The 27,296-nt window shown below is 47.2% G+C and overlaps 1 protein-coding gene across 1 annotated transcript in view; it reads left to right on the top strand.

The window, feature by feature from the left end:
- Nucleotides 1–26,885, top strand: part of LOC140411472 (protein LEG1 homolog) — a 57,777-nt gene extending 30,892 nt beyond the window's left edge. The window contains exons 3-6 of the mRNA XM_072500569.1: nucleotides 15,392–15,576; nucleotides 20,935–21,071; nucleotides 23,273–23,511; nucleotides 26,649–26,885. Coding sequence (XP_072356670.1) covers nucleotides 15,392–15,576; nucleotides 20,935–21,071; nucleotides 23,273–23,511; nucleotides 26,649–26,821 — 734 coding nt within the window. The 3' untranslated portion in view covers nucleotides 26,822–26,885. The remainder of the gene's footprint in view (nucleotides 1–15,391; nucleotides 15,577–20,934; nucleotides 21,072–23,272; nucleotides 23,512–26,648) is intronic.
- The last annotated feature ends 411 nt before the right edge of the window (nucleotides 26,886–27,296 follow it).

Below are 27,296 nucleotides of genomic sequence, written 5' to 3'. Positions count from 1 at the left end.
AGTCCTGTCTGCACACTCAGCAGCTCACTGAGAGAGTCCTGTCTGCACACTCAGCAGCTCACTGAGAGTCCTGTCTGCACACTCAGCAGCTCACTGAGAGTCCTGTCTGCACACTCAGCAGCTCACTGAGAGAGTCCTGTCTGCACACTCAGCAGCTCACTGAGAGAGTCCTGTCTGCACACTCAGCAGCTCACTGAGAGAGTCCTGTCTGCACACTCAGCAGCTCACTGAGAGAGTCCTGTCTGCACACTCAGCAGCTCACTGAGAGATTCCTGTCTGCACACTCAGCAGCTCACTGAGAGAGTCTTGTCTGCACACTCAGCAGCTCACTGAGAGAGTCCTGTCTGCACACTCAGCAGCTCACTGAGAGAGTCCTGTCTGCACACTCAGCAGCTCACTGAGAGAGTCCTGTCTGCACACTCAGCAGCTCACTGAGAGAGTCCTGTCTGCACACTCAGCAGCTCACTGAGAGTCCTGTCTGCACACTCAGCAGCTCACTGGGAGTCCTGTCTGCACACTCAGCAGCTCACTGAGAGAGTCCTGTCTGCACACTCAGCAGCTCACTGAGAGAGTCCTGTCTGCACACTCAGCAGCTCACTGAGAGAGTCCTGTCTGCACACTCAGCAGCTCACTGAGAGATTCCTGTCTGCACACTCAGCAGCTCACTGAGAGAGTCTTGTCTGCACACTCAGCAGCTCACTGAGAGAGTCCTGTCTGCACACTCAGCAGCTCACTGAGAGTCCTGTCTGCACACTCAGCAGCTCACTGAGAGTCCTGTCTGCACACTCAGCAGCTCACTGAGAGAGTCCTGTCTGCACACCCAGCAGCTCACTGAGAGAGTCCTGTCTGCACACTCAGCAGCTCACTGAGAGAGTCCTGTCTGCACACTCAGCAGCTCACTGAGAGAGTCCTGTCTGCACACTCAGCAGCTCACTGAGAGTCCTGTCTGCACACTCAGCAGCTCACTGGGAGTCCTGTCTGCACACTCAGCAGCTCACTGAGAGAGTCCTGTCTGCACACTCAGCAGCTCACTGAGAGAGTCCTGTCTGCACACTCAGCAGCTCACTGAGAGAGTCCTGTCTGCACACTCAGCAGCTCACTGAGAGATTCCTGTCTGCACACTCAGCAGCTCACTGAGAGAGTCTTGTCTGCACACTCAGCAGCTCACTGAGAGAGTCCTGTCTGCACACTCAGCAGCTCACTGAGAGTCCTGTCTGCACACTCAGCAGCTCACTGAGAGTCCTGTCTGCACACTCAGCAGCTCACTGAGAGAGTCCTGTCTGCACACCCAGCAGCTCACTGAGAGAGTCCTGTCTGCACACTCAGCAGCTCACTGAGAGAGTCCTGTCTGCACACTCAGCAGCTCACTGAGAGAGTACTGTCTGCACACTCAGCAGCTAAACGGCTGGGAACTCAGGGCTAAAAGGCTGGGAACAGACGAAGCCTGTGTGGCATATAAGGAACGTAGGAAGGAACTTAAGCAAGGAGTCAGGAGGGCTAGAAGGGGTCACGAAAAGTCATTGGCAAATAGGGTTAAGGAAAATCCCAAGGCTTTTTACACGTACATAAAAAGCAAGAGGGTAGCCAGGGAAAGGGTTGGCCCACTGAAGGATAGGCAAGGGAATCTATGTGTGGAGCCAGAGGAAATGGGTGAGGTACTAAATGAATACTTTGCATCAGTATTCACCAAAGAGAAGGAACTGGTAGATGTTGAGTCTGGAGAAGGGGGTGTAGATAGCCTGGGTCACATGGAGATCCAAAAAGACGAGGTGTTGGGTGTCTTAAAAAATATTAAGGTAGATAAGTCCCCAGGGCCTGATGGGATCTACCCCAGAATACTGAAGGAGGCTGGAGAGGAAATTGCTGAGGCCTTGACAGAAATCTTTGGATCCTCGCTGTCTTCAGGGGATGTCCCGGAGGACTGGAGAATCGCCAATGTTGTTCCTCTGTTTAAGAAGGGTAGCAAGGATAATCCCGGGAACTACAGGCCGGTGAGCCTTACTTCAGTGGTAGGGAAATTACTGGAGAGAATTCTTCGAGACAGGATCTACTCCCATTTGGAAGCAAATGGACGTATTAGTGAGAGGCAGTACGGTTTTGTGAAGGGGAGGTCGTGTCTCACTAACTTGATAGAGTTTTTCGAGGAGGTCACTAAGATGATTGATGCAGGTAGGGCAGTAGATGTTGTCTATATGGACTTCAGTAAGGCCTTTGACAAGGTCCCTCATGGTAGACTAGTACAAAAGGTGAAGTCACACGGGATCAGGGGTGAACTGGCAAGGTGGATACAGAACTGGCTAGGCCATAGAAGGCAGAGGGTAGCAATGGAGGGATGCTTTTCTAATTGGAGGGCTGTGACCAGTGGTGTTCCACAGGGATCAGTGCTGGGACCTTTGCTCTTTGTAGTATATATAAATGATTTGGAGGAAAATGTAACTGGTCTGATTAGTAAGTTTGCAGACGACACAAAGGTTGGTGGAATTGCGGATAGCGATGAGGACTGTCTGAGGATACAGCAGGATTTAGATTGTCTGGAGACTTGGGCGGAGAGATGGCAGATGGAGTTTAATCCGGACAAAATGTGAGGTAATGCATTTTGGAAGGGCTAATGCAGGTAGGGAATATACAGTGAATGGTAGAACCCTCAAGAGTATTGAAAGTCAAAGAGATCTAGGAGTACAGGTCCACAGGTCATTGAAAGGGGCAACACAGGTGGAGAAGGTAGTCAAGAAGGCATACGGCATGCTTGCCTTCATTGGCCGGGGCATTGAGTATAAGAATTGGCAAGTCATGTTGCAGCTGTAGAGAACCTTAGTTAGGCCACACTTGGAGTATAGTGTTCAATTCTGGTCGCCACACTACCAGAAGGATGTGGAGGCTTTAGAGAGGGTGCAGAAGAGATTTACCAGAATGTTGCCTGGTATGGAGGGCATAAGCTATGAGGAGCGATTGAATAAACTCGGTTTGTTCTCACTGGAACGAAGGAGGTTGAGGGGCGGCCTGATAGAGGTATACAAAATTATGAGGGGCATAGACAGAGTGGATAGTCAGAGGCTTTTCCCCAGGGTAGAGGGGTCAATTACTAGGGGGCATAGGTTTAAGGTGAGAGGGGCAAGGTTTAGAGTAGATGTACGAGGCAAGTTCTTTACGCAGAGGGTAGTGGGTGCCTGGAACTCACTACCGGAGGAGGTAGTGGAAGCAGGGACGATAGGGACATTTAAGGGGCATCTTGACAAATATATGAATAGGATGGGAATAGAAGGATACGGACCCAGGAAGTGTAGAAGATTGTAGTTTAGTCGGGCAGTATGGTCGGCACGGGCTTGGAGGGCCGAAGGGCCTGTTCCTGTGCTGTACATTTCTTTGTTCTTTGTTCTTTGTTCACTGAGAGAGTCCTGTCTGCACACTCAGCAGCTCACTGAGAGAGTCCTGTCTGCACACTCAGCAGCTCACTGAGAGTCCTGTCTGCACACTCAGCAGCTCACTGAGAGAGTCCTGTCTGCACACTCAGCGGCTTAACACCCTAGGCAGTGTTGCATCTTGACCAATGTTCACGAATGACAACTCATGAATCTTTTCACTGTACATTTTCTAATGTGTTTCTAATGTGGGAACAGTCGAAGCCTGCGTGGAATATAAGGAAAGTAGGAAGGAACTTAAGCAAGGAGTCAGGAGGGCTAGAAGGGGTCACGAAAAGTCATTGGCAAATAGGGTTAAGGAAAATCCCAAGGCTTTTTACACGTACATAAAAAGCAAGAGGGTAGCCAGGGAAAGGGTTGGCCCACTGAAGGATAGGCAAGGGAATCTATGTGTGGAGCCAGAGGAAATGGGTGAGGTACTAAATGAATACTTTGCATCAGTATTCACCAAAGAGAAGAAATTGGTAGATGTTGAGTCTGGAGAAGGGTGTGTAGATAGCCTGGGTCACATGGAGATCCAAAAAGACGAGGTGTTGGGTGTCTTAAAAAATATTAAGGTAGATAAGTCCCCAGGGCCTGATGGGATCTACCCCAGAATACTGAAGGAGGCTGGAGAGGAAATTGCTGAGGCCTTGACAGAAATCTTTGGATCCTCGCTGTCTTCAGGGGATGTCCGGGAGGACTGGAGAATAGCAAATGTTGTTCCTCTGTTTAAGAAGAGTAGCAAGGATAATCCCGGGAACTACAGGCCGGTGAGCCTTACTTCAGTGGTAGGGAAATTACTGGAGAGAATTCTTCGAGACAGGATCTACTCCCATTTGGAAGCAAATGGACGTATTAGTGAGAGGCAGCACGGTTTTATGAAGGGAAGGACGTGTCTCACTAACTTGATAGAGTTTTTCGAGGAGGTCACTAAGATGATTGATGCAGGTAGGGTAGTGGATGTTGTCTATATGGACTTCAGTAAGGCCTTTGACAAGGTCCCTCATGGTAGACTAGTACAAAAGGTGAAGTCACACGGGATCAGGGGTGAGCTGGCAAGGTGGATACAGAACTGGCTAGGCCATAGAAGGCAGAGAGTAACAATGGAAGGATGCTTTTCTAATTGGAGGGCTGTGACCAGTGGTGTTCCACAGGGATCAGTGCTGGGACCTTTGCTCTTTGTGGTATATATAAGTGATTTGGAGGAAAATGTAACTGGTCTGATTAGTAAGTTTGCAGACGACACAAAGGTTGGTGGAATTGCGGATAGCGATGAGGACTGTCGGAGGATACAGCAGGATTTAGATTGTTTGGAGACTTGGGCGGAGAGATGGCAGATGGAGTTTAATCCGGACAAATGTGAGGTAATGCATTTTGGAAGGTCTAATGCAGGTAGGGAATATACAGTGAATGGTAGAACCCTCAAGAGTATTGAAAGTCAAAGAGATCTAGGAGTACAGGTCCACAGGTCATTGAAAGGGGCAACACAGGTGGAGAAGGTAGTCAAGAAGGCATACGGCATGCTTGCCTTCATTGGCCGGGGCATTGAGTATAAGAATTGGCAAGTCATGTTGCAGCTGTATAGAACCTTAGTTAGGCCACACTTGGAGTATAGTGTTCAATTCTGGTCGCCACACTACCAGAAGGATGTGGAGGCTTTAGAGAGGGTGCAGAAGAGGTTTACCAGAATGTTGCCTGGTATGGAGGGCATTAGCTATGAGGAGCGGTTGAATAAACTCGGTTTGTTCTCATTGGAACGAAGGAGGTTGAGGGGCGACCTGATAGAGGTATACAAAATTATGAGGGGCATAAACAGAGTGGATAGTCAGAGGCTTTTCCCCAGGGTAGAGGGGTCAATTACTAGGGGGCATAGGTTTAAGGTGAGAGGGGCAAGGTTTAGAGTAGATGTACGAGGCAAGTTTTTTACGCAGAGGGTAGTGGGTGCCTGGAACTCGCTACAGGAGGAGGTGGTGGAAGCAGGGACGATAGTGACATTTAAGGGGCATCTTGACAAATACATGAATAGGATGGGAATAGAGGGATACGGACCCAGGAAGTGTAGAAGATTGTAGTTTAGTCGGGCAGCATGGTCGGCACGGGCTTGGAGGGCCGAAGGGCCTGTTCCTGTGCTGTACATTTCTTTGTTCTTTGTTTGTTCTTTGTTTACAGATAACAGAGCCTCTGCACGAGGGACAGTAAATTGAAGATTTGTTCATTTGTTGGCAATTGCCAAACTGATGATAACATCTAGATAATTCACCTATGTGGCCCACTTAGTGACAAGAGTAAAGGTTTCTTCATTCTTTTCCGTGTGCTGCAGTGCAGTGCTCCCCCTCACTTGCTGCTGTGTTGGGAAAGGCTGATGATCTGCTTGTCTCTTTGCCTTGGATGACTTTGTCAACGTCCTTTGTGCAGCTGAGTCATTGAGGGCTACACCACGTTGGAAGATTCTTGCAGGAGGAGCGTCTGTCACCATAGCAATCAAAGTGGATTGTGCAAATGACAGAGGGCAGAGGAGTTGCTGCACCCATCAGACGTGTCCTGAGAGGTGCTCCCAGATGGCAAGAGCTGCTGCTCTACCACTGCCATGAGATCAATTGGTCCTCACTTCCTTCCCATGAGGTATTAGTAGGTGGATCAGTGACTACGGACCTAATCCCCCCATTGCTCAGGCTCCAGGCTCCTGAGCCTGGAGCCAGGGTGATAGTGTGCAGGTTGAAGCACATACCCATGATTTTGTCTGCAATATGGTAGGTTTGTCCCTCCAGGACAGTTGGTAGTCTATCCACAGAGGAATTTAGCACTCTGAAGAACAGATGATCACAGTGCACAGGGTCTGGATGAACGCTTCCATAGTTGGGGCGAGAGAACATAACTTCTGCTGATATATCCATGAAATCTCCCAGCACCTCACGCTGGACATCCGGCATCTGCCAACTCACAGACAACTCTAGAGGCTCATCATCTGACTCAGACTCTCAATCACCTCAATCACTCCCACAAGTGCCGAGGCCTGCTGCATCACACTCTCTGGTAACTGTATGCGTGAATATGAAATTGCGCTTGCCCTCCTGCAGGTGCTTTAATCCTTCCCAAGGTGTCAATATCTGAAATAGTACTTGGTGCAGGGAGAGGATGTGATGCTCCATCCTCTGAGGGTTCCTCTTCCTCAGGGCTGGCGAGGTTAGCAGACAATGGTTCATCTACACAGACATACAAAAGAATATAAGAACTAGGAGCAGGAGTAGGCCATCTGGCCCCTCGAGCCTGCTCCGCCATTCAATGAGATCATGGCTGATCTTTTGTGGACTCAGCTCCACTTTCCGGCCCGAACACCACAACCCTTAATCTCTTTATTCTTCAAAAAACTATCTATCTTTATCTTAAAAACATTTAATGAAGGAGCCTCAACTGCTTCACTGGGCAAGGAATTCAATAGATTCACAACCCTTTGGGTGAAGAAGTTCCTCCTAAACACAGTCCTAAATCTACTTCCCCTTATTTTGAGGCTATGCCCCTAGTTCTGCTTTCATCCGCCAGTGGAAACAACCTGCCCACATCTATCCTATCTATTCCCTTCCTAATTTTATAAGTTTCTATACGATCCCCCCCTCATCCTTCTAAATTCCAACGAGTACAGTCCCAGTCTACTCAACCTCTCCTCGTAATCCAACCCCTTCAGGTCTGGGATTAACCTAGTGAATCTCCTCTGCACACCCTCCAGTGCCAGTACGTCCTTTCTCAAGTAAGGAGACCAAAACTGAACACAATACTCCAGGTGTGGCCTCACCAACACCTTATACAATTGCAGCATAACCTCCCTAGTCTTAAACTCCATCCCTCTAGCAATGAAGGACAAAATTCCATTCGCCTTCTTAATCATCTGTTGCACCTGTAAACCAACTTTTTGCGACTCATGCACTAGCACACCCAAGTCTCTCTGCACAGCAGCATGTTTTAATATTTTATCATTTAAATAATAATCCCTTTTGCTGTTATTCCTATCAAAATGGATAACCTCAAATTTGTCAACATTGTATTCCATCTGCCAGACCCTAGCCCATTCACTTAGCCTATCCAAATCCCTCTGCAGACTTCCAGTATCCTCTGCACTTTTTGCATTACCACTCATCTTAGTGTCATCTGCAAATATGGACACATTGCCCTTGGTCCCCAACTCCAAATCATCTATGTAAATTGTGAACAATTGTGGGCCCAACACTGATCCCTGAGGGACACCACTAGCTACTGATTGCCAACCAGAGAAACACCCATTAATCCCCACTCTTTACTTTCTATTAATTAACCAATCCTCTATCCATGCTACTACTTTCCCCTTAATGCCATGCATCTTTATCTTATGCAGAAACCTTTTGTGTGGCACCTTGTCAAAGGCTTTCTGGAAATCCAGATATACCACATCCATTGGCTCCCCATTATCTACCACACTGGTAATGTCCTCAAAAAATTCCACTAAATTAGTTAGGCACGACCTATCCTTTATGAACCCATGCTGCGTCTGCACAATGGGACAATTTCTATCCAGATGCCTCGCTATTTCTTCCTTGATGATAGATTCCAGCATCTTCCCGACTACCGAGGTTAAGCTCACTGGCCTATAATTACCCGTTTTCCGCCTACCTCCTTTTTTAGACAGTGGTGTCACGTTTGCTAATTTCCAATCCACCGGAACCACCCCAGAGTCTAGTGAATTTTGGTAAATTATCACTAGTGCATTTGCAATTTCCCTAGCCATCTCTTTTAGCACTCTGGGATGCATTCCATCAGGGCCAGGAGACTTTTTTACCTTTAGCCCCATTAGCTTGCCCATCACTACCTCCTTAGTGATAACAATCATCTCAAGGTCCTCACCTGTCATAGCCTCATTTCCATCAGTCACTGGCATGTTATTTGTGTATTCCACTGTGGAGACCGACCCAAGAAACCTGTTCAGTTCCTCAGCCAATTCCTCATCTCCCATTATTAAATCTCCCTTCTCATCCTATAAAGGACTCAAAAGAAAGAATGATAATTAGCCATTCACGGCCTTCATGGGGTGCGCAAGGTCACAATCTTCAAAATCAGTAGCAACATGTGGATTAACCGATATAACATCTTGCAAAAAGTTGTGATGATGGATCAAAACCCTGAATTATGTGCAGACATAATGAGGGTGGGATTCTCCCGTACCCGGCGGGGTGGGGGGGTCCTGACGGGATGGAGTGGCGTGAACCACTCCGGCATCGAGCCGCCCCAAAGGTGCGGAGGAGGGCTAAGCCCGCCCCGGAGTGGTTTGCGCCCTGCCGGCGGGATAGGGGCTTTGCGCCACAGCAACCGGCGGCGAAGCGCCTCCGCCGGCCGGCGTGAGTGCTGGCGTCATCCCCGCACATGCGCGGGAGGGTTTGTCTCCGCATCGGCCATCGCGGAGGACCACAGCAGTTGATGCGGAGAAATAGAGTGCCCCCACGGCACAGGCCCGCCGGCGGATTGGTGGGCCCCGACCGCAGGCCAGGCCACCGTGGGGGCACCTCCCGGGGCCAGATGCCCCCGTGACCCCCCAGAAACCCCGGAGCCCGCCCGCACCGCCAGGTCCCACCGGTAAGGGACCTCCTCTGATTTACACCGGCGGGACCGGCTACAGACGGGCGGGAATTAGGCCCATCGCGGGCTGGGGAATTCGGGCGGCCCCGGCACCCATTGAGTCGTGCCGGACCCCGCCATTCTCCAAGGCGCGACTCATGCCGGGCTGGTTTTTGGGGGGCGGGAGAATTGGGAGGACGGTGGGAGCGGGGTTCACGCCGATCCCCGGCGATTCTCCCACCCGGCGGGGGGTCGGAGAATCCCGCCCCACATGTTTTATTTGTGACACAGAAGCAAAGAAAGAGGGTAGCAGTCACCCCTGGGCTGGCTGCAGGTAATTATCTTGCCCTCTCTCTTCGTGCTAGAAGCATGTCAAGTTAACAAAGCCACAGCTGAAAAGGAAGCAGGACAACCCCCCTCAGCTAAACTGCAGAATCCTGGAATCTCGAAACCAACTATTCAATTGCTGACATCAATGCTACTGGAATCATGAATCTCAAACAACAGCAGCGTTTCAACATCTACGCTTCACAGACAAGTCAAAGACTGATTTGTATCTGTTTTTAAACTTATTTTTGGATTCAGTTCTAGTCTAGGTGACTGTATGTTGTGTTTTATTACTTTTTATCATTCTTTAACTGAAATAAGGTCTGGTTAAATTGATGCCTTTTAAAACATAAACATATTGGGACTGGGAGAGGTTATCCATAAGAGAAGAAATCTATTTTAAATGAATTCTGTTGCAACCAACCAAGGCTGTGAATAAAGAAAGGGAGCAGGTTCACCCCTCCTCATCGAAGGGCATAACGATTTGAGGGTAATCCCGTCTGGAATTGACCAGTTTGGAGCTGGTGCCTAGACAGTTCCCACAGAGTGGGTGGAGGGTAATAAATTGAGGGATAACAAATTTGGTAACCTTACCCGGGAACTGGTGGTAAAACAACAATTAAATAGCACTTGCAGAAAACCCACCTACCAGAAAGCTTCTCGACGTTAGAATGCTAAAAAGCTGCTCAATTTTCAAATCTTAACATTATGTGGATGATCATATTTCATGCCATCAGTGTTCAATGGGAGAAATGCAGAACTCAAAGCTTCTGCAGAGTTTGACAAGCCTTATAATCTTGCAGAAAACTAAAACTTCCTTCCATCTTTGCCCCTTAGAAAATTGCTGGGTCACCTGACACTATCCACTGCCAGGCTCCCCTTTAACTGAGTGGCACTGAACTCCTTCTGGGTTATGGTCAATGATTATAGTCACCGGACATTCCGTCCTACACGTCAGATCGGGCTCGGGAACAATCCACTGGTTCCTCTCTTTAAATTCATTTATGGGATGTGGGCATCGCTGGCTGGACCAGCATTTATTGTCCAGCCCTAATTGCCCTTCAGAAGTGAGCTGCCTTCTTGAACCGCTGCAATCCCTGTGGTTTAGGTACACCCACTGTGCTGTTAGGCAGAATCCAGCCCTTTGCCTCCACATGGACTGTGCAATGGTTGTTCATGCCAATACTGTTATGAATAGATCATTCTGCAGCAACCAGGTTGGTGAGGATGAGTAGGATTTTCCAGGAGGGCTTTTCCGACCTTGGAGGCACTAGAGGAGGAGTTTGAGTTTCTGGGTGGGAACGGGTTCCGGCACTTTCAGGTGTGGGACTTTGTACGGAGGCGGGTTCCAAGCTTTCCGCTCCTCCCCGTGAGGGGACTACAGGATAAGGTGATGTCAAAAACAGGGGTTGGAGAGGGGCGGGTTTCGGAGATATACAAGGAGTTGATGGAGTGGGAAGGGGCCCCTATCAGAGAGGTGAAGAGGAAGTGGGAAGAGGAGCTGGGAGGAGAGCTGGAAATTGAACTGTGGGAAAAAAACCTTGAAGTAAGTCAACTCATCCTCAATGTGTGCCAGACTTAGCTTGATCCAGTTCAAGGTGGTCCACAGGGCCCACATGATGGCAGCCCGCATGAGCAGGTTCTTTGAGGAGGTGGAGGACAGATGTGGACGGTGTGGGGGGAGCCCAGTGAACCATGTACATATGTTTTGGGCATGTCAAAATTGAGGGGATTCTGGCAGGGATTCGCGGACGGTATGTCAGAAGTCCTGGAAGGAAGGGTAACTCCGAGTCCAGAACTGGCAATACTTGGGGTACTGGAAGATCCGGGGGCCAAGGGGGGGAGGGAGACCGATGTCCTGGCCTTCTCCTGCCTGGTGGCCCGGAGACGGATTTTGCTGGGATGGAGGGACTCAGAGCTCCCAAAGGTAGGAGTGTGGGTCAGCGATGTGGCAAGGTTTCTCAGCCTGGAATAAATCAAGTTCGCCTTGAGAGGATCAACTCAGGGGTTTGGGGTGGTGGAGTGGGGGGGGGGGGGGGGGGGGGGGGAACAGGAGGCATGGCAATGTTAGATAAGGACAGGGATCTTAGTATACGGGTAATTAAGGAATAGGGCGGGGTAGTAAGGAACGCTGTTTTCTGTTTTTTGTTCATTTAGGTGTTTTGCGTGTGTCGGCCCGCATGGTTGTTTAACCGTGTTAGACTGTTAAACTGAAAATTACAAATGCATCAATAAATATTTTCTTAAAGAAAAGAGTATAGTAGGATTTTCCCTCTGGTTGGTTTCACCACCACCTGCCGCAGACCCAGCCTAGCAGCTATGTTCTTTTCGACTGGGTCTGCCTGGTCTGTAGTATTGCTACCAAGCCATTCTTGGTGCTGTGCATTGAATTCCACCGCCTAGGATACATTCTGTACTCTTTCCATCCTCCATGCTTCCTCCAAGTGGTGTTCAACATGGAGAAGTACTGATTCATCAGCTGTGCATTTCTGTTTAAGACCTGACCTTGACAACCTCTTTGGCTCTTTGTCATTTAGAAAGCAAATGAAACTGCACAACCACCACCAACCCCCCCAAAATCTTTGAAATATAAAATCAATAAAGTAATACATTAATTTGGCCATTCATGCATTGTAACATCTGCAAGGGACTGTGTTTATAGCCTTAGCAATCAGACTAAAACCAATGCCATTGGGATGTCAGGATAAAACATCTGGACAAACTGATGCCACTTTTAATGCACACTATAAGAATGTATGGGTTCATGTCCCACTCAGAGGCCTAATGGTAAAATACTGGCCGAAGTGCTAGATTGGGTGCTATACTGGCTGCTATACTGGGTGAGTGCTGCACTGGCAGAGGTGCAGTCTTTTGAAAGTGATGTTAAACTGAAGCGCCATCTGATCTCTCAAATGGATGTAAAACATTCCCTGGTACTATTTCAAAGAAGAGCAAGCGAGTTCTCACCAGTTATCTATCCCTCAGTCAAGAATACTAATAAAACAAATTGTCTGGTCATTATCACATTGTCATTTGTGGCTGGGCAAATCCTGTTTTTATTGTGAAGAACCAAATGAAAATAAGGGAGAATTCTGAAAAGAGGGATACTTGGTTACGAGATCATTAGTCTTCTGAGAAGTTAAGCTCTGGCTGAGTTTGCTATTGATTGGAATTGTTAAAAAAGGATTCATGAGAGTTTTAGTGATAAGTGGTCTGTGCAGTCGCAGAGAACGAAGGCCCAGACACAGATCCCCTAGCAAAGAAATCGGGAGAATTCTCTGAGAATAGGATAAGAACTGTGAAACTGTGGGTATAAAGTAAATAAGGTGGAAAGACATGGCACAGCTAGCCAAGGAGGCCAGAAGATCCGTTTCAGAGAATCGAGCAGTGAAGGTTGGGAAGGAAATGCCTTTTGATGGCTTGTGGAAATTGGGGCCGCAATTTTATCAGCTGCATGCCATTTCTGATGTCATAAGCTGAACTGTGCGCCAGTTCTGCTTTCTCTCTTTTTGACATTTCCCATGCAATTATAATTAAAGTTACAAGTGCCAGCAGTGTACATGGAAAACACGTGCAATTTAGTGGCAGCAGAACTTTTCATTGGTGAAACCCCTGCCAGCTGACAGTGCTGCATCTAGTGGCAGACTAAAGAGCCCCCTGTTCAAACAGAGAGATTGTACATCACTGCTAGAAAACCCTCACCTGGTTGTGGTGAGATTGCCTTCTGTAGGGACTTCAGGCCTACCTCCTGTATCAGTAAAGGAACTCAATCTCCACTTGGGAAAAATGGAGGATTGTGATTTTTAATGCCACACATGAATTGCCTGTAGCTGTGCATGATGTATCATTGTTGCACTGACTACTTAAAGTGAAAATTTACCTCTTTATTTGAATTCATGTTTTCCTGTTAATTAATGTTTGAATTTTGTTGATTTTGGTTTTTTGCTACAGTAAACGTTTTCAAAAAGCGAAATCTTGACCTTTGATTATCTTCCTTGGGTCATTTGGAAAACTCATCTCATTTTAAAAGTTGTCAGTCACTTTAGGGCTCATAACAAATTGTGGGCTTGTTGGGTTAGATTCTTGAGGCTGTAAAACAGTTCTACTGGAATTTCCAGAATCTTAACAAACACGATTTCACATTTACTTTTTGCTGTGTTCAGTGGGAACTCAACACGGTGACTTCAAATGCTCAGATCTTCTTGGAGAAAACTGATTTGTTTCTTAGTGCCCTGAAGCAGTTGACAAAAGATAATTTGAAGGCTATAGCATAGAAATTGGACATCAATTTAGGAGCTTGGAAGGCAGATATTATTGCAGAATTAGCTCACCCATTGAAGCATAAGGAAGAAAATGGCATTGATTTTTTTTCTATTTATTGGATGTGGGCTAGCATTTCTTTCCCATCCCTGATTGCCATTGAACTGTGTGGCTTGTTAGGCCAATTCAGAGGGCATCTAAGAGTCAACCACATTGTTGCCGGTCTGGAGTTACATGTAGGTCAGACCAGGTAAGGGTGGCAAAGTTGCTCCCCCAAAGGACATTAGGGAACTAGGAGCTGGGTTCTCCATTCTGGAGACTAAGTGCTGATGCCAGCATAGAATGTGTTGACTTTCCCAACAGGAAATTCGCCACCGGCCCCTCACTGATTCCAGTACCAATGAGGGGAATCCAGTTATTCCACTGGCACCTACTGAAACAACCGGCGCCCACGCTGAAAACAGTCGGAGAATGGCCGGGTCCCGGGCCATGCATGTGCAAGGCTGACAACCTGCACTGGTCGCGCCGTACAACATGGTGCCGGCCATGCGCTAAACCTAGCCTGCCGACCGCGACTCCATTGCCCAGCCCCTGGCCACTCCACGGCCACCCCCACTAGTTCCCCCAGCCCTGACAGACGGCCAACCCCGGCCTGCGGCACAGATCCCGATCAAGTGTGGCTGCGCTGAAAACTGTCTGCAGCCGGCACGCCGGGTTCACAAAATCTAGGAGAACCCGTGCCCCGTGCCGTGGGGAACTCGGCCCTTCGGGGGCGGAGCTTTGGGAATGGGCCGGCCGATGAGGCACCAACGGCATTGTGACTGCATGTGGCACGCGTCACGATGACGCCGGTTTGGAGGGGGGGAAATTGCAAACCGGTGCCGGTCCCGATTCTGGGGTTGTAATTGATTCTCCGCCCGATCGCCGATTACGATTTCGAAAATGAGACTTGTACAGTTGCACAGTGCCCTTCCAGAGAATACTGTCCTAGCAGGTAAAGCTTATGACAAGCCAATGGGGTCTCCTGTGTTTAGTGATGGAGTAAATCATGGTGCAGGAAATTGTAAAAATTCTAATGGTGAAGCATCTCCAATTATGTCCAGTGAGGTTGGCAAGCCAGTTGTTATCCTTAGAGATGCAGGAGCAGCACAGTCACTGATAGTGGTAGGTGACGTGCATCTCTCTCCAAAAGATTCACACAATAAAAAGGTATTGATTCAGGGCATCAATGGAAATTGTTTGCCTATTCCTTAAATGTGACTTATTTGCCTATAAATGTGACTGAGTTACGGATTCTGTTACTATAGGTGTCAAATTCTTGCGAGGAAATGACTTGGCTGGGGTAAGGTACTACCATATTCCCTGGGAAAGGCTGCTGAAAATTAAGTTGTGCAGGTAAATCCCAGTGACTTGAAAGAATCAACAACTTTCTGTAAACCTGCTATTAAAATTGATGTCCTGACTAAAGATGTGTTAAAAGCGTCAGAAGCTCAGCGCCAAAAATCAAACAACAGCCGCCCTCGCACATATATATCTGACACACATGCACAGGCACACCAGCAATTACATAATCTGACCCAAAGGTAACTACACTCCTCCAGGAAGACTCTCACTGAATTATGCTATCTTCTGGAACCTGGGGAACGTACAATTTGCAAAGGATTCCATTCCATTAATATCCAGTTATTCCAGCAAACCACCATGTTCAACGTGGGAGATTGGGAGGATTTAGATGCTGTAAATTGCCCTGACTGTTTATGAAGCTCTATACATCAAAATGATCTTCTGACCTCCACATATTTTGGTATTCATTTTTGTATTAGGTATGAATTACTATCTGGCTACAATACCATTTCTGGGAGCAGTTGAAGCAGGCTTCTTTGATGAATGGCCTTTTGAAATAGAAATCTTGCCTCCTGAAGACCACAAGGATGATTTTTGTTACAACACTGCAGACTGCCATATACTCATCCCTGACACAATGGCTAAATGGACAACATTTTTTCAGGTATGCTGATTATTCGAGTTTTTGAAATTTTGCATATATTCAAATACTTACCGTGCACCTACAAAGCGCGCAGACCATAGAATTCCGACAATGCAGAAGGAGGCCATTCTGCCCATTGAGTCTGAAACTGACCCTCTGAAATAGCACCCTACCTAGGCCCAATCACCCACCCTATCCCCGTAACCTCTAAAAATTCTAATGCTGAAGTATCTCCATTTATGTCCAGTGAGGTTGGCAAGTCAGTGTTATCCTTAGAGATACAGGAGCAGCACAGTCACTGATAGTGGTAGGTGATGTGCATCTCTCTCCAAAAGATTCACACAGTAAAAAAGGTATTGATTCAGGGCATTAATGCAAATTGTTTGTCTATTTCTTAAATGTGACTTAGTTGCTTATAGATGTGACTTAGTTACGGATTTTGTTACTATGGGTGTCAAATACTTGCTGGGAAATAACTCGGTCTACCTTGGCCCACTTCCCCACCCTACCCCGTAACCATACCTAACCAGCACATCTTTGTACACTCAGGGACAATTTAATATGGCCAATCAACCTAACCAGCACATCTTTGAACTGTGGGAGGAAACAAGAGCACCCGGAGGAATTCCAGGCAGATACAAGGAGAATGTGCAAATTCCACTCGGACAGTGACCCAAAGCTGGAATTGAACGCGAGTCCCTGGTGACTGTGAGGCAGCGTTGCTAACCATTGTGCCACCGTGCCATCCCCAAGACAGGCAATAACTTGTTCAGTGCCACACTGAGTTAAAAGATCATGGTATACAAATCAAATCATACCATTTCAGGTAGTAAATGGGTGCCAAAGTGAGAGATGCAATCATGTCTATCCCAAGCCAAATGAGTGTGTTTCATCAGGTGCCCTTGGATAATGTGTCCATGGATATCAGGGTGCACACTGAAGTATTTAAAAACTTCAACATAAAACATAGACTGGTAGTGATGGTAAAATAGAGCTATTTGCGCAAGTGAAAATAAATGTTGGGCTGGATTCTCTGATTTGCAGACTACATGCTGATGCCGGCATGGGAACAATGGCGTTCATGCCAGAATAAACGGTGCCCGGACCCTCCGTCCGGTAGGGAAATAGCAGCCGGAGAATTGCCGGGTCCATGGCCACACATGCGCGCGGACCCGGCCTGCCAAAAACTGCCCCCCTGTAACCAGCCTCGCCACCCCCAGACCACACACCACCAGTGCCCCAGCCCCCGCCAAAGCCCCCCAAGCCCGCGGAATGGCTCCCCCCCCCCCCGACTGTGGCGGCGCTGGACTCAGTCCGCAGCCGCCATGCGAGGTCCCCGGAAAAAAAATTGCATGATTGACGCACGCCATCGGGAACATCAGCCGATCGGGGGCGGAGGATCAGGGGAGGGCCTCAGGTGACGTCCTGAGGCTGCCCATACGGCGTGCGGCATTCTCCCTGAGTGCACCACTTTCAAGGTGGCGGAGCATCGCAAAAACGGCACTGCCCTCGATTTTGTCGCAAACGGGGATTCTCCGGCCAATCGCCGAACATGATTTCAGAGTCAGCGACTGGAGAAGCCCGCTGCTGAGAGGCAGCACATAGATGAGAAATCGGAGGGAAGCACTATAGACCCTTGATGGATTCCAGACTCAGAAGGAAAAACCAAATCAAAATTTTCAAATCCCACTAAAAATCAGTAAGACTAGATTTTCATTTTCAGGTATTTTACTGTTTTTGTCCTTTTGGGGATATAAGAATACATGATCACAGAGAGGTCATTGCAGGTGAATATCTGGCTACAACTCAATACATAAGAATGGAACCAAACAAGAGCAGTCCCAACCAGCTGGATGATGAGGAAAGGCACTGGAGGAGGATGGTGTGTTCATCCAAAGGAACATAAAAAATAGAAGCAGGATAAGGCCATTCGGCCCTTCGAGTCTGCTCCATCATTCAATAAGATCATGGCTGATCCTCTATCTCTCCCCATACCCCTTGAAATCCTTAGAGTCTAGAAATCTATTTATTTCTTAAATATATTCAGTGACTTGGCCATCACAGCTTTCTGTGGTAGAGAATGCCACAGGTTCACTACCCTGTGACTGAAGGAAAGTGAAGGATAGTTTAGCTGCAGTCAAACAGTAAGGCATGTGTGACTTTTATAAGAGGTGCTTAAGTTCTCTGTCAGAGGGCGGCACGGTGGTGCAGTAGTTAGCAATGCTGCCTCACAGCACTGAGGACCCGGGTTTGATCCTGGCTCTGGGTCACTGCCCATGTGGAGTTTGCACATTCTCCCCACGTTTGCGTGGTCTCACCCCCACAACCCATGATGTGCAGGTTAGATGGATCGGCTACACTAAATTGCCCCTTAATTGGAAAAAAAGAATTGGGAACTCTAAATTTAAAAACAAATGTTCTGGCATGAGTCAAAACCTGTGATTCAAACAGGGTGTTTGATTGAAAATGAACACAGAATTGGAAGGTGACAGCACACTCAGACTTTGGAAAGGAAAGGAAGGTTGAGATGGGGGAATACTTTGCGGGGTCAGAGGGCTCTTTCCTGTGGAGAGAGATGATATTTGCAGATCTGAAGGGAGGGGCAAAGACCTGATTAAAAGGAACTGTTTACAGTATCATCTGACATAGGGACCAGTGATATGGCCAGCAGTTTAGAGGAGAGTCTTGTAGATAAGAGGGACTCAGAGAGGGCATGAGGCAAAAGAGGAGACAAACTGAAGAAAGCTGTGAGATCAGTTCTTGGATGAGATGGGGAGAGGGATTTAAGAAGATTGTTTTTAACAAAGAGAAACGGATGGTTGGCTATGAGTCATACGGACTCAAAACATTAACTCTGTTTCTCGCTCCACAGCTGCTGCCAGACTTGCTGGATTTTCCAGCATTTCTATTTTTATTTCAGGAGGTTGGTTATCTTTGCATTTCAGGATACTCCTGGAATAGTAAGCTGTTTTAGCAGATGAGAGCAGAACCCAATAATACTTTATGTGGATCAGCCAAATATGCTAATGAATGGCTAATCCAATTGTTTCCCATAAGCATTCAAGTCTATGCCCCTTAAGGGAGCAGAGATGATGGTCGTACTGAGGAAATGGTTGCAGTAAGAGAGAAGGGTGGTTTTCTTCTGGACTAGGGCAACAAAGGAGGAAGTGAGAATGTGATTGTGCAGATTGTAGCTGCAGAAACGTCATGGCAAATTAAGGGACAAAAGCTAGATAATTTGGAAAGAGTGATTGGATGTGATCTGGGCCATTTGCTTTTCCAGAATGGACAACAAAGGGATTGGGCTTTGGTGAAGGAGTGAAAGAATGAAGAGGGATGCAAAGAAGTGTTCAAAGATGGTCCTATATGTAATTGGCACAAAGGTAATAAAGAGATCATATGAAATGATAACCCTGACGGGGTAGCTGTCATTATGGGTTGGGAGAGATTGAGAAGTTAGAAGAGCAGTGAACTCATAGGAAAGCAGGCATGATGAGTTGAGATGGTGGGTGATAAAGTAAAAAACTCACCACTATTCTTAGAATTCCCCCTATATTAAAAAGGGTCAATAAGACATTCTAAATGGTGAACAGGGATTCTCACTCCCTGACTCATATGCAGACTTAGGTGTGTGCTATTCGGGTCAATCTATATTTTCAAGTTATCCCCCAGTATAACCCATATCTTCATAGAAGATTTTATCTACTTACCACTTAGTAGCATCGATCCTGGGTCCCACGTTGCTAAGTAAGTAAAGTAGACTTAGTAATAACCACTGTTTCAGGTTAAAACTTATAAGTTATTTTGTTATTATATTTTTTCTTTTAAAAGATGCAATCACTGTCTTTACAGAAAATTAAAAGGTATTGATTCTGGATTCTCCTAGTTGGTTGAAACGACCTCAGGTCTACCTTGACAATCTCTCTTCTTTAGCTTTTGGTCTTCCACAGATGGATTCGCTGTTCTGCTCGGTTTCTGTGCTCTATCCTTCCCATGACCGAGGGCAGCTATGAGAGCTGACTCTGCTGGCTATCCCCAAGGGTTTATATTCTCCTTCTAGCAGTTATTAAGTTTATATGACATTATCATAAAGTAACTTTATTTTACTCTTGATTGTTCAAGGTACCTTTAATCTGAATTATTTCTAACACGACTATGTATTCATGTTGAGAATTACTTCAGCTCATCGAACTCTGATTACATTGTTTCCCTTGTGATGTTCAAAAGTGCTTTAATCCTAGAAGGGTGTTACATCTGGTTTCTGTCACTTCTAAAGTTGCTTTATTACCAAATAGTGCCCTTAGCTTGTCAGAATTCTGACTCCGATTTGGGGTTAACATGTGTTCTCATGGACATGTTGTCTCCAGCTTCCCATATTCACCTGGTGTAAGCAAGATTTCACACCTAAACATTTGTCACCCAATTCAACTGAAGATCCTAGCAATTCTTTTTTAGCTGCTTACTAAAATAATTAATTTCAAAGAAGGTGTGAAATATAGCTTTTTTCCATATAACTAAAAGTTCAATCTGCTGTGACTTAAAAGACATGCATCAGTTTTACAGCTTGAATAGTCACAAGCTGTTTTCTTAATGCCTGCTTGATAAAGGCTATCAGCATTTCAAAACCTTCTTTTGCAGCTGCTGTTAACCCTTCATGGGATTTTTCCCTACATTTTCTCATGTATCCTCAGGTCAAGTTTTGCCAAACTTCCATGTTTCAAATGACATATTTTCCCATTTTTACTTTACAGTGAGTAGTCACTTGGTGCAGAGGATAAGGAGGAAAGCTATAAAATTACCTTGGTGAGAAACTTGGCATGGTACTTGGGTTAGCAGTAGAGGATGTCCTTCAGTTGAGAAAGCATGTATGATTGGACTCTTGCCTTTCCACCTTCTGCCTAGTCTCTTATGTTGTGTACAACCTAGTTTGCACAAAAGAAAGGACTGCGTTAGTGCTAGCCTTATGACGATTATGGGCAAATAGTTCATATGTTGCGTGTAAGATGTGAGTAATAGAGAAGTGAAGATCACTATGGCGTTGAGAATAGGAGGCGCAGGTTTGGGTGAGTAGGAGAAGGAGGTAGTGTAAAGCATGGTACAGTGATTGTAGGAGAGTGAAAGGAGGTGAGAGAGGAGAGGGAAGTGAGCTGCAGGTGGTGCAGGTATGAGAGAGGATTCATACCACAGCACGATATTTCCAATCAGTACCAATGCTGAATTGAGGATGTTTCACAACATTTGAGATAGAGTTGGTTATATTACAGCTTTGCCAAGTACATTCCATCAACCTTGTGTAGTTTCTATAATCACCTTAATTTAAAAAAATTGAATTGCTTAAATAGACTGGTCTCGGCATTTATTTGCCATTTGTTTTCACAGTTTCTGAAAAAAACAAAGGAGTTTTCCCAAAACAAGCTGTCACCTACCATCCCAGCAGAAGAGGATAATGTTTGGCAATATATGTGGACAGCTCATGTATCATCAATCAAAGCTGCACTTCAAAAATTTTCTGAAAGGTTTTTTTTGCGTGTCTGTTTTTATTTCTTTCAATTTATCATACTTATTTGAGTGCTTTCATCCTATGAACTGGGTGACTTTTCTTCAGCTCCAAGTAAATTGTTCTTTCTCCTATCAGTGCTTCACCATTTCCTAACTCACACCAGGTCCTGCTTACCCAATACCCCTATGCTCATTAATCTACATTGGACCCGTAAGCAATGCCTCAATACAAAAATTCTCATTTTTGTTTTAAAATCTATCTAGAGCCTCTCCGCCCTATCCCTGTACCCTGCTCCAGCCTTTCAAATCTCCAAGATCTCTGCTCAACCCCCATTGTAATGGGCCCACGATTGGTGCTGTGCCTTCAGCTGTCTGTAAACCTAAGCTGCCTTCTTAAGCCTCTCTGCCCCTCTCTCCTTTAAGATGGTTCGTAAAACCTACTTCTTTGTTTACTTCTTTGTGTTTGATCCTAAAGACATATGAATGGAGAAATAGGGCTAGGGGGAGGACATTTCCCATTGAACCTGCACCACCATTCAATTGAATCATGGTTCAGGGGTATTGTGTCCAATTCTGGGTAGCACATGTTAGGAAGTTTGTGAAGGCTTCAGAGAAGGGGTAGGAAAGATCTGTGAGAATGGTTCCAGGGATGAGGGATTTCAGTTAATTGGATGCACCAGAGAAGTTGGGGTTGTATTCCTGAGATGAGAAGGTTGAGAGGAGATTTGATAGAGGTGTTTGAAACCATGAAGGGTCTAGACAGAGTGGGCGCGATCAAATGGCCTCTTCGCACCCAACTCGGTGACGCCACAGGCACGTTAAATCTCATGAGAGACCTCTTGCGAGATTTGCGATGCTCGGAATGCGCCGCGAGATCTAACGAGATCTTGCGAGACGTCAGGATCTGGATCTCACCCTCGCTGGGTGAGATCCAGATTAACATATTTAAGTGAGGCATTAGGCCCGGGAACCAATGCCCATGCCGGGGAGGCCTTGCCATGGCACTGTTTAGCACTGGTCCACACAAACATGCCTTAAATCGTGCTGAGTAGATGGAAAGACACTTTTCCGATATGTTGAGTGTCAAGAAATAGAGGATGCTGATTTGCGGTGAATACAGTGAATAGCAAACGAACCAATCTTCAGGAAAACATTTTTATGCAGTGAGTGCTTAGGATCTGGTATGCACTTCCAGAGAGTGTGATGGAGGCAGGTTCAATTACAAATTTCAAAAGAGAATTGAATAAGCATACTGAAGGGAACAGACAATTCAGGCTAGGGGAAAGGGCAGGGGAGAGGGACGAGCGGAGTTGTTCTTGCAGAGAGCCAGCAAGGACTCGATGGGCTGAATTACTTTATGCACTGTAAACATTTTATAATTCCATGGTGATCCTTCAATCGAAGTAGGCAATTCTCCTGAAGAGTGCAGGATCATGGGATGGAATTCTCCACTGGCGGGATTCTCCATTCTGCCAGTATTGTACCCAACTCCCGTGCGGTTCCTTGCCGCATGGGGTGGCCACAATGGGAAATCCCTTGGCAGGTGGCGGGAACGGAGAATCCCACTGTCAGCGAGGGCACGTCACTGAGGAACACACAGCTGGTGGACTGGAGAATCAATCCATGATGTTTTAGTGCTCTCTGCCTATCTCTATGTCCCTGTGAGCATAGCTCCTTGCTTGCTGCGGATCCACCCCTGTATAGCAGTCTCAGTATTTAGAATCATAGAATTTGCAGTGCAGAAGGAGGCCATTTGGCCCATCGAGTCTGCACTGGCCCTTGGAAAGAGCGCCCTACCCAAGCCCACACGTCCACCTTATCCCGATAACCCAGTAACCCCACCAGTTGGACATTAAGGGCAATTTAGCACGACCAATCCACCTAACGCGCACATCTTTGGGAGGAAACCGGAGCACCTGGAGGAAACCCACAGACATACCGGGGAGAGCGTGCAGACTCCGCACAGACAGTGACCCAAGCCGGGAATCAAACCTGGGACCCTGGAGCTGTGAAGCAACTGTGCTAACCACTGTGCTACTGTGCTGCCCCTTATACCGGTGTGCTCCTCTTCTTATTGAACTTTGACAATTCCCAGTGGTTTTTGAATGTCACTTTACGATTTCTAAAAGTACTCAACTGCATGAAACAATAAGCAATTGTGGTGTAAATTTTGTAAATTTGAAATTCTTTATTTTATTGAAGTTCTTTTCTTTGACAGATTAACATACATTTCGACTCCTGAAGCGCAGTTTGGCATCAGCTGGGGCAATGCAGTTGATTTTATTGCTGCCACTCATTTTCCCACAAACTTTAACCAAACCAATATCTTCCAAGTTTATCTCCCTCAGCGAATGTTATTAGCCACTGATAAAGCACCATCTATTCTTGACCTGAGTAAAGAGGAGAATTGGGCCCTTGTTGCACTTGATATTTTATACGAAGGAAACAAAATGACAGGTGGGCAGCTAATATGTCTTTTAACTGTATTGAAGGCAACATTACATTTTAATGAATACATTTTACACAATCACAAGTAATATAAACTGGCATATGTTGTGACAAATTACATTAAAATGCATTGTTCACTACATTTCAGAAAAACATTGGGCGGGATTCTCCCGGGATGGGCCGAGCGGCCGCTCTAAAAAGGTAGAGTCCCGCCGGCGCCATCCACACATAGTCGCAGCCAGCGGGAACTCTGCGTGCAGGGTTGGAGGGCGGCTGTGGGGGCGGGAAGGGGGGCTCTGACCCCGGGGGTGCCACTGATGGGGCCTGGCCCACGATAGGGGCCCACCAATTGGCGGGCCGGCCTCTCGCTCCCAGGGCCTATTTCCTTCCGTGGTGGCCCCTGTTCTCCCGCGCCATGTTGCATCGGGGCCGGTGCGTTGAGGGAAGCCACCGCGCATGCACTGGTTGGCGCCGCGCCACTGCGCATGCTCGGATCCCGCGGCGCACAGTTCGCGCCGGGATGGGAGGCTGGAGCGGCGTGAACCGCTCCAATGCCATTCTGGCCCCCTGTAGGGGCCAGAATCGATACGCCCAGCGGCCCGTTCACGCCGTCGTGAAACGCGATGGCGTTTCCGACAGCGTGGACACTCTGCCGCCGAATGGGAGAATCCCACCCATTGTTCTTTGTTCTTTCAAATACATGAATAGGATGGGTATAGAGGGATTTGGCCAAGGTTTTGTATCACAAAGGGTCTGTTCCTGTGTTGTATTGTTCTTTGTTGTTTGTTACAATCAGAGTGAAGTTATTTGGTTATTTTCATTCGTTATTTGACTTTTGCAAACAACCCAAACATGCCATAAAGCGCCATTCCTAATCTTTGTAAATGAAACAAAATGTCAGGAAATCCCTGCTGCAGGCTATGTGAAACACAATGCGCATAATTCAGTGACCCCATTGCGCCCAATACAGATGCAAGCGCAATGGGGAAATCGTGCAAGAACATAGAACATTACAGCGCAGTACAGGCCCTTCGGCCCTCGATGTTGCGCCGAAGAGACACCAATCAAGAGCTGGGCGCCGGGCTGATCACGTGTCACCCGGCTTACTCTGCCAAATCTGCATATTTAAATGAGCCAACTGTTTTAGTTTAGGGCGCTGTTTAGTACTGGCCCACACAAACGTAGACCAGGCTTAACGGCACCTTGTGGAATCTCACAGACCATTGGAGAAACGCGGATGGTTGGGGACAGGGCAGAGTGGTACCTGGCACTCCCCCTGGCACCTGGTCACCTTGGCACTGCCAGCATAACACCCTGGCAATGCCACCCTTCCACTGCCATGTTGCCATGGGCACTGCGGGGTGCCAGGTTGGCACTTCCAGAGGTCGGGCCGAGGTGGGGGAGCTTGCTAATTGGTGGGGGGTGAGGTAGAATGGTCAGAATTCTCCCAATGGGCGGCTAAGTGCCGACGCCGGAGTAAAAACGGGAGTGTTTTACTCTGGCGTCGGCGCCCATTCCGGGACCCCATTCTGCGGCCCACAGGGGGCTAGGACGGCGCTGGAGCCACCTCCGCCGCTCCAGCAGCCGATCCCGGCCTGAACCCGGCGCCGCAGGGTCCGCGCATGCGCAGTGGCCTTCTTCCCCGCGGCGGCTCTGACGCCAAATGCCGCAGGGCTACAGGAGCCGGCGCGGAGGAAAGGAGGCTGGGTGGCAGAGAGGCCAGCCCGCCGACTGGTGGGCCCCGGTCGCGGGCCAGGCCACTACGGAGGCCCCCCCTCCCCCCAGTGTCGGACCTCCCCTCCCCCCCCCCCCAACAGGCCGTCCCCGGACCCTTCAACGCCGAGGTCCCATCGGCTCAGAGGATGTTAGAACGGCGCCGGCGAGACTCGGCTTTTTGTTGACAGCCGCTCGGCCCATTCGGGCTGGAGAATTGGCGCGCCGGCCCGTGCCAGCCCGGGCCGGAGAGTCGGCGCATACCCCGACCGGCGCCACGCCAACTACGCCGGTGCCAATGGCGCCGATTCTCTGCACTGCGGAGAATTGCGTCCCGGGGTCGGGGCGGCGTGGCGCGATTCACGCAGCCGGCGCCGATTCTCCGACCCGACGGGGGGTCAGAGAATTCCGCCGATGTTTCTGGGGACCTCAAGAATGTTGGGGGTTAAAAAAGTGGGGGGGGGGCTTGAAAGGGGATGGGAGGAGATAAGTGCTACCAGTCAAAATGGCGCCCAAATCTGCAACAGCCGTTCCCTTTAAATGCAGCCTCGGCGGGGATCAACCTCCCGAGGCCAAAAGAAATACCTAAGTGCCATTGAATAACGGGGCGTTTCTCGGTGCTACAGAAGTGGACTTTAACATTTGTCTGCTGAATTGCGCCCAATGTAATTCATCTAATGAATACACACAACTGTAAGTTGCTTGAGACAAATTCCAAAAAGAAAGTAAACAAGCAAGGTGTAAATAAAATATTTTGTTTCTTAGTCAATTTGAACTCTCAATGTTGCTGTGGAATTTCTGCAACTGGAACATTAAATAGCAAAGGTTAATGGTGACATTAAACTGCTTCTTCCAGTGTTGCAGTGCCCCTCGGTGGTTATTTAAAGAGGAGCAAGGAAATGAAATAGTCACCAAATAAATTTGCAGCTTTTCAGTACTGAATTATTTCCCTTCTTCCATAACGCACAAAATCCTAAAAACTGTTTATTCACCTTAGATATAAATATTTTCAACTTCAGATGAGCATCCACTGCTTCATCAGCCCCATTCTTCACAATTCCTTCAGCAGCCACCTTTGTAACTTCTCTGCGACTGCTGGATTATGTTAAACGGTGGAAGGTTTTGTAATATATACACACTCGGAGATGAGGTGAAAATTAACTTACAGAGAATGCCTATATCTAGCAGAGGGAAAAAATTCATTAGTCCTAGAAATTAGGGTAGTGTTTTAATGTCTTGAAACACAAAGCAGTATGTTGTTTTCTTCCTTGCTATTAAAAACAAATCAATATTTTAAGATGCCATAGTACTAATTTATAGGCAATTCTCATATGCGTTAAACTAATATTTTTGTCTTTTATTACGGTTGCATTTAATGCTTCCTTTATAGAAAATCATGTTTTGTACATTCAACATGTTTGTTTTTAATCCAGCTGGCCGCTTATTGAATTTTTGGAAGAGGTCGATGTGCTCAGAGAAAGGGAGAGAGGAAGGTCGACACTTGTTGGAAAATGCTGTTTCAAATCCTGACCTCATTTTACCTGGGATACAGAAAATCATTCTGGAGTTCATTAAAAATCATAACTGTGTTCCAACAGATGCTTGATCTTTATGTTTGAGTCTTTGTGGAGGTCCAACTTGCAATAAAGAGTAAACATGTTTGAACAAAAGTTTTTTAATCAGCATCTCTGAATATTTAACAGACAAGTAAACTGCACACTTTTTATTCTTATGTCTAAAATTGTTACAAAACCTCTTGGGCTGATTCATCCCCTAGAAATGCAGACCTCAGTGCCTGAATTAGGTCTAATTGCAATACGGGAGGTTCCACATTGCACTCTTTGAGGCACAGTATTGAAGAAAGGAAGTGGTCTGGACAATTCCTGTGCTTTAAAAGCATCAGCACCATTATAGGGACAGGGGCAGTTAAAGCCCTGTGGAAGACACAGGAAGATTTTGTTATCATTAAAATTACTGGATTTTCATCTGGAAACGGTGGGCGGGATTCTCCGAACCAAAATCGCGATCGGCGCGGGGGTGGAGAATGGGCATTGACGGCAAAATCCGGCGCGATGCCGCTC

The sequence above is a fragment of the Scyliorhinus torazame genome, chromosome 4 (assembly GCF_047496885.1).
Source record: "Scyliorhinus torazame isolate Kashiwa2021f chromosome 4, sScyTor2.1, whole genome shotgun sequence".
In the NCBI taxonomy this organism is placed as follows: Eukaryota; Metazoa; Chordata; class Chondrichthyes; order Carcharhiniformes; family Scyliorhinidae; genus Scyliorhinus; species Scyliorhinus torazame.
This window is presented reverse-complemented; position numbering and strand designations above follow the sequence as displayed.